The sequence below is a fragment of the Pristiophorus japonicus genome, chromosome 21 (genome assembly GCF_044704955.1).
Source record: "Pristiophorus japonicus isolate sPriJap1 chromosome 21, sPriJap1.hap1, whole genome shotgun sequence".
Taxonomy (NCBI): Eukaryota; Metazoa; Chordata; class Chondrichthyes; family Pristiophoridae; genus Pristiophorus; species Pristiophorus japonicus.
In genome coordinates, this window is record NC_091997.1 from 87,114,814 (window position 1) to 87,122,485 (window position 7,672).

General features: G+C 46.5%; 1 protein-coding gene across 1 annotated transcript; it reads right to left on the reverse strand.

Moving 5' to 3' along the window:
* Positions 1–6,230: 6,230 nt before the first annotated feature.
* Positions 6,231–7,196, reverse strand: foxb1a (forkhead box B1a). Its single transcript, XM_070864220.1, has one exon. It carries the CDS (start codon positions 7,194–7,196, stop codon positions 6,231–6,233), a length of 966 nt encoding a protein of 321 aa, XP_070720321.1.
* Positions 7,197–7,672: the final 476 nt, after the last annotated feature.

A 7,672-nucleotide genomic window follows, 5' to 3' on the forward strand; every position in this document is an offset into this window, starting at 1 on the left:
TAGTTTGGGTGTGGGATTGAGTGTGTAGTTTGGGGTGTGAAATTGAGTGTGTAGTTTGGGTGTGAGATTGAGTGTGTAGTTTGGTTGTGGGATTGAGTGTGTAGTTTGGGGTGTGAAATTGAGTGTGTAGTTTGGGTGTGGGATTGAGTGTGTAGTTTGGGGTGTGAAATTGAGTGTGTAGTTTGGGTGTGGGATTGAGTGTGTAGTTTGGGGTGTGAGATTCAGTGTGTAGTTTAGGGTGTGAAATTGAGTGTGTAGTTTGGGGTGTGAGATTGAGTGTATAGTTTGGGTGTGGGATTGCGTGTAGTGCTGAGTGTTGGGTTGAAGGATTAACTTATTTCCTGTTTTCGGGTATCTGTGTACAAATTCACACATTTCTCCGATATGGGATATGCAGAGCGGGGACGTGTGTGGATGTTATGTGACATATTAGGATGTAGTACATTGGTTATTTTTATTTTGCCACTAACTTTATTGTACTAAATATTGTTGTGAGCTATGTAGGCGAAATGTCGAAAGGGACTTGCCTGCACCACTACAAACGATTAGCTGAACAAACTTATCAATTGGAAATATTTTAATTTAGCAGCTTTGGGGATTTTCAGCACGAAAATGCGGCATTAGGTAAAGGGGAAGTATGGGAGACTGACTGCCCTAGTTACATTCAAAAAAAATGCCCGGCGTTTGCAAGCTGTGTTAGAGTAAATGTTCCCACGCTGATTCGAAGCACGGGCGCATGATATGGTTAATATTTAATGACGACAAGAATGTTTACAATAGACACCGTATTCAGGTTACCTGCCATGATCATTCAGTGTGCCCTCCTTCCTCGCTCAACAGGTCGGGCTGGGCTCGGTGGAATCTTAGCAGCCCAAAGAACTCCAGAGAATTAGCATCCCCTTATCCTTAATCTTGATTTGTACACGTAGGTCAGTGTTGTAGGGAACCAGGCTGCGAAATGACTGCATCAGCGCAATTGCTCATTAATGCCGCTGTCCTTGCCGGGGAAAATTGATTACCGGCTTTATGCAACTGTTGATTTTGTTAAGAATTATCGTCCCTATTTATTTTTGAAGACCTGCTGTGTCTCAAAGTAAATATAAAATTTTAACAATAAACACTACAAGTAATTGGCTGATGTATGTATTTGGCATTCTTCTCCGCGGCTCCTATTGATGTGCAGTCATATTTCCTCCTGTTCAAATTGCTGGCATTATTTGTACTGAATTAAAAAGGAAACGGCTGTGATTTAGATCCTGTACACCCTTCAGATCGACAGTAAGGCCTTTAAGGACGAGCTGTGTGTCTCCAAGTGCAATTATAAGTCTGTATATCGAAAGGCTCATGTACAACATTCCGACTCAGTATCTGTTGTGGGAGAGGAAATATTGAGCAAAGAGTGGTACACAAATAGATGTTAAATCGGCTGAGGGATAGTATCTGTTTTTTCCACACCGCTTATTTGTCATAATTGCTTGGATATTTTGAAAGAATCGGTTTACTTAAAACCATTTGTTGAAAATAGTTTTATTCTCCCTCAGTATTGCAAATTTGTCCTACCGATGGGCGCGATTTCATCGTCGCTTGCAGAGGCCCGCTGTTGGTATTTCACCCGATTAAACCAAGCTAATTTTCAACAAAATATATATAGACTGGATATAAACTGTTAGTTTCGTACCTGGGGAACCCGCTCACAAAACAGGCAGGGGTATTTATGAGTAACGAGGACAATATGACCGGAGAATGGTCTCACCTAGCACGGGGTCAGCCTGCCCTATTAAGCTCCATGTGTTTAAAGTCATACCTGGTCAAAGTTCTTTTGCCTTTGTCATTACGGAGCCCCGGGATTGCTGTCCCCGAGACGAAAGAAGTTTACAGCAGCGAATCAATGTGAATGTTACCCTTTGGCATTTGTCATGGCATGATCTTAAACTAAATAATAAGCGTCTGTCCGTTCAATTTATTTTCCTAAGGTTACGTTGCGTTATTATTCCGGCTACTGCCCTTGTGAATTAGGCAAAACATAAATTATGCATACTAATTACCGTGGATGGGCTACCAGTTTAATGAATTCTTTTAATTAAACTGCAACACAGGGTTTTGCAAAGGCCGGCCAATATTTCATCGTTACTGGCCTAACCATCCTTTCTGCCCGTACAGCAGCCTTTCCGAGCACACGTCCGATTCAGCTCGAAATCCGGCCGCACATTTGCCGCAATCCGTTTGGTGACGAGTTAATAAAGTGATGCCCACAGTAAACAGAGCTGATGGCCCCTCCATCTGGATTATGACACACAATGATGGCTGCAGGTTAAAGATGTGATGTATAGATCTGAATTTCATTGCCCCTGAATAGTATTAAAATTTCCGGATGAGTACACGAGCAGTAAACAAATTGGACAGCCAGTGTGTATATCTTATTATTTTGCATAATAATGAGATATAGGTTTATAATGTAGCAGGCTGTCTTCAGTTTGTCTAAATTACCATTATGATTGTAAAAAATGTATATGATAGAGCTACAACACACGTCCTGTCCTGGCAACATTACCCAGCGCTACAGCCGCAGTTTATTTTAATATGGTCATAAAATAGAAAGATCGCTGGTTGGGATGGCCATGATCACTTCCTAAACTATTTCTGTGGCTCTTTTGAAATATAGTCTTTAAAAAAAAATTGCTCCTGGCTTAACTTATATATTATAATATTCCACGCTGGCCGGCCTTGTTAGAAGTTCCCCTGAAGTTAAGTTAGACTGCAAACTGCGAGTCGGATGCGGCGCAAACCATCCGCCTTCTGACTTCTGTCTGAAACTGAACACGTTCATTCCGGATTCGGGATATTGTCCCGATCCAATGCGGGATCCTGCTTCTAATAGATGCGCTGCGGATATTTATATTTTAAACCGTCCGCAGTCTGTGCACCAACAAGAAACTGCGGCGTTCCTGTCCAGCGGAGAGAGCACTGTGGCGGATCACACCGGCTTTTCAGAATGAATGCAAAACTCCATCACTCTCGGCGAGTTAATACATCGGGAGCAAGACCCGTCAATGTGCCGGCTTCAATCACTGCTCTTTCATTTGTAACCACTTAGGCCCTGTATTCAATTGCAAAAAAAAATAAAACATTTATTGACAGTCCGAAAGTTTCCACAAGCCGCCCCCGTCTTGTCCTGTGCCCTGTCCATATGCCCGATCTGTCGGTTTAGCATCGCGTTCTTCTGCAAAAGCGCCACTGTTTGACAAATGTTTTATCAGCCGCTTCAGAATGATACAATATGATACAGCGGTGTTTGTCTGATGGAGAATTGTCTCCATGTGTGCGACCAACAGTCGCGCCTTCCCTGCACGGCTTCCGATCGCTGGCAGAGATCACTAAAGCTGCGAGCACCCCACCAGTGTGTAAATGCACGCGGATGTGCAAATTCACCACCAGTGTGCCAATTCCCTTTGATGTGTAAATTCACCCGAGTGTGCAAATTGACGCTGAGTATTTAAAATGTATTCTGAATGAGTAAATTAATTCACTGAGTGTGTAAATTCACATTGTAAATTCACTTATTTTGTAAATTCACATTGTAAATTCACTGAGTGTGTAAATTCACATTGTAAATTCACTTATTTTGTAAATTCACATTGTAAATTCACTGAGTGTGTAAATTCACATTGTAAATTCACGCTAATGGATCAGATCCAGTTTTCTTTATTCTGGAGTTCCGCGGTTGTGTACATTTACTCGCCGTGTTATTGCCCCCAAACTCTCCTTCTGTCTGACCTAACTGTTAAATTAAGTGTATTCAACTGAGTTTTTTTTTTAAACTTCTGTTTTGTATTTAGCTCTCAGGGTTGTGCGGTTCCTGCGCTCAGTGCTGTAGGTGTCCTGTGTCTGTGTCGGTTTAACAGCGCGGTACCGGGCCCAGAAGAAAGGGTTAAGATGAATTGGAATTCCGACCGAGTTCTGAGGCCGGTCTCCTAGTGCCGCGGTCAGAAATGTGTTTGTGAGAATCCAAGGGTTTTGTCTCGTTCAAAAAAAGGCTAAATCTACATCGGTGGCCCAGTGTACGCAGCCTATTCTTCGGGTTTCTATTGAAGTGAATGAGGCTGAATGAAGTTCCCGGGAACCTGTATTTGATCTACTCAATTGCATAAAGTGACAGAATTCTAATATATTTGTTTAATAGTATTCAATGGGCGCGCTTTTCTCAACTGCATATTCCCCTCGCAACAATCGAGCTTTTTCTCTGGTCAACTACAAAACCGTCCAGGCTGGCCCGGGCTACGACCTGACCTGATTTTCAGAATTGTTTTAGCGTCGGAAAATGCGAAATTAGGAAACAGATGTGAAGTGGTTGCGGATTCCAGCAGTGGGGTCTGGGCTTATTGTCAGTCCACTGCGGGCGACCAGTCACCTCTCTCTCACTCTCTCTCAGGCTGTAATTGAAACATATTAATTAGATAATTTGTTGTTAGGTTTTAAAAGAAACAAATAATCTTTTCCTTAAAATAAACACACACACAAGGAAACACGTCCTTCTCGCTTTGCGGCGCAGATGTGCGCCACACAATTGATTTGGAGCGCGGTGAGATAGTTCACTTGTCTCCATAGATTTTTTTCTCTTCCCCGTGAACGGATATAATGATGAGCTTTTAAGTAGGTGGTATTCTTTTGCAAAGCTTGTTGATATAATTGTGTTGAGTGCGTGATGAATGGCCTCGGAAGTCCCTTGTGTGACGGGCCGCCGGCTTTATGCATGTTAATCAGCCGCTGCTGGGAGCACTTGCTCGGTTATGTCTCTGCCCTTGTTTGTGTGTGTGGGATTCGCACGATTATATCTTGTTTTTTAATGCTTACACACACACACAGATCCTGTCTGAAGGTATATTATCTGCTATCATAAACCCCCCGGGTCCCTTTTTCCCCCCCTCCCCATTCGGGCTGCCCGCTCCAACGAATGCAATGCCCGAGACAGGACCGCGTTAACCCGCGGATTAAAAGCTGCCTGGAAGGGCTGGCCTGTGATTACTGGACCGTTTGCAAACTAATACACTGAGCTCTGCCTGATGATTTGCGAGAGAGAGAGAGAGAGAAAGCAGCCGGCAGTCGCGGCGCGGTTAGTTTGCAAAATACAACATTTGGAGAGCCTCCTTCAATGATGATATTTAAATTGGGGAAGGCCACAGTGAGAGAAACAGACACAAGCACAGTAACACAAGGTCCCAATTGTCAAGTTTAGGGGAGGCTGACAAGACACTCCCCCCCCCCCCGTTCTAAACCAGTTTGGTGGGAACTGTACGCACATTTTTCATGAACTGAAACTTGCAATGGAACCACACAGAAGAGCATCCGTCTGCAAAATATAAAGATCCTTTTCTAAATACATTTCCACAACATAATTAAATACTAGCCAAAACAACAGGTAAAGAGAGCAAATTTACTCAGGGAAAAATTGTACTCGGCAGAGAACTAATTCACATTTGAACTTCAAAAAGAGAGTTTGAACAAGCCGCAACAATTTCTGCACATTTGACCATGGATTGTATATTTAACGCCATCACTTTCCGATTTTGCTCTGCGTCCAAAACCTGCTGGGAAAGTTGTCCCAGAACCATCCTGATCGCTTCTTTCGAAGTTCAGCTCAGTTCTGGGTCACGGGAAGGAGCGCATTAACGCCGACTCGCCCAATGATATACAATTGCGTTTTTTGTTTTCTCTCTCACAGCAACACACGGGAATTTCTGGTATTGTAGGTATTTTAATGAGAAAATATTTTTGTATAACCTAGTCCATAATTTAAAGCAGACAGTTTTTTTTTCCCGTGTAGAACATGCATGCAGCAACTAACAATTCTTACATCCATCATGCCGCTGTACATAAACCAAAGCCAACTTTTTTAACACAGTCTTGACAAATGTTTTGTGGGTTTCACGACACTGATAGAAAACACAAGGACAAGGTGATCGACGGTTTGCGGGCGGGTGACGGGGAGTCTACAGCTCAAGCGAATGGAAAAGTGCATTTTGTCCGCCTCTCCTTATTCAACACTGATCACTTACATTTTACAATTTTGTTTTAAAACGGAGGCAGGGGGAAATTTGTTGATCGCAGGTGGACAGACAGTCAGTCCTTTCTGAGGCCCAGAATCCTTTTGTTTTTGTTCAGTCAAACTTTGGAGTGGCTTGACCCTGCCCTGGGGATGTTGCTGTGTGTGTGTGGTGTGTGTGTTCAGCGGGTCAGTGTACCGCCACCGACTGCAGGGCGACGCCCGGGTTTGTTAAAGTCTCGCTGGGGTTCGGGCTGCCCTGACCGGCTGCCATCTGCGGCGAGGTGGGACTCAGGGCAGGGGGGCTGTGGGCCAGGATGGCCGAGATGGCGGCGGGCAAAGCGGGCAACGCCGGGACGCTGGACGGGGTGGGTTTGATGGGCACCGGGATGGCCGGGAGTGTCTGTCCGCCGTGGCACAGCGGCTTGAGCGGCACGCCGTATGCCGCGTAATCTCCGCCGGGCACCGAGAGCGGCGGCGCCGTGTCCATAACGCCGGTGCTGTACATGTGAGGCCAGGCGGCGCCAATGGTGCCCCCAACCGAGGTCAGGGGGTTGTGCATGGGGTATCCGGGGTGCATCGGTTGCACAGCAGAGAACGCCAGTCCGCTAGTCATCACGTTTTTATACTCTCGGGCGATAATGTTCTCGATGGCGAAGGGGTGCTTGAAACTGGTGCTGTGAGAAGCGCCCATGTTGTAGGTGGGGAGTTGCGGCAGGTGGGTGCCCGAGACCGCCAGTGCGCTCAGCCTGAGCTTCGCCTGCTGCTGGAGGTAGTGAGCGGCGTCCGATTGCTTGCTGACCGCCAAGTGGTCCGCTTTCAGCACCTTGAACCGCTTGCGCCGCCTCAAGAAGCTGCCATTCTCGAACATGTCCCCGCAGTTGGGGTGCAGCGCCCAGAAGCTGCCCTTGCCCGGCTGGTCGGGTCTGCGTGGGATCTTGATGAAGCAGTCGTTGAAGGAGAGATTGTGCCTCAACGAGTTTTGCCAGCGCTGCGTGTTCTCTCGGTAGTAAGGAAAGCGGTCCATGATGAACTTGTAGATCTCGCTGAGAGGCAACATCTTCTCGGGGGAACTCTGAATAGCCATGGCGGTCAGCGAGATGTAAGAGTAGGGCGGCTTCTGATCGCTGTACGTGTTTCTGCCCGGGCGAGGCATCTTCACGAATGAAAGTCTCGCCAACGAAACTTGCAGGGCGATGCGCCACTCCAAACCACAGCAACGGGAACAAAACCCTCAATCCTCCTCCTTCCCCCCACCCCCCACCCCGCCACCTCAAAGTTAAGCGAACTTCCCAAAGCCCCGGCTCACAATCCGTCTTCTGCTTGGAATTTCCGGGCGAGGCGCGTCCAGTCTGCCCCCAAAACAACCGGCGTTGCTGTTTCAAAAAAGCGAAATGAATCGAGCAGTACCGCCGAAATAAGCCTCTCCCCCCTCACCACCACCCGCCCCCCCTCCCCGCACAGTAATCAATGGCGAGAGGATCTGCCCCCCCCTCCGCACCTCCTCCCCTCCCCTCTTCACTCAGATTCGCCAAGTGTCTGTGGCTCCATGTCCTGCGCCGTTGCCTCTGATAGTTTCATGTAGTGACATGTGTAAGACTCTCTGGTAATGTAGCACTGTGGCCGTCACAT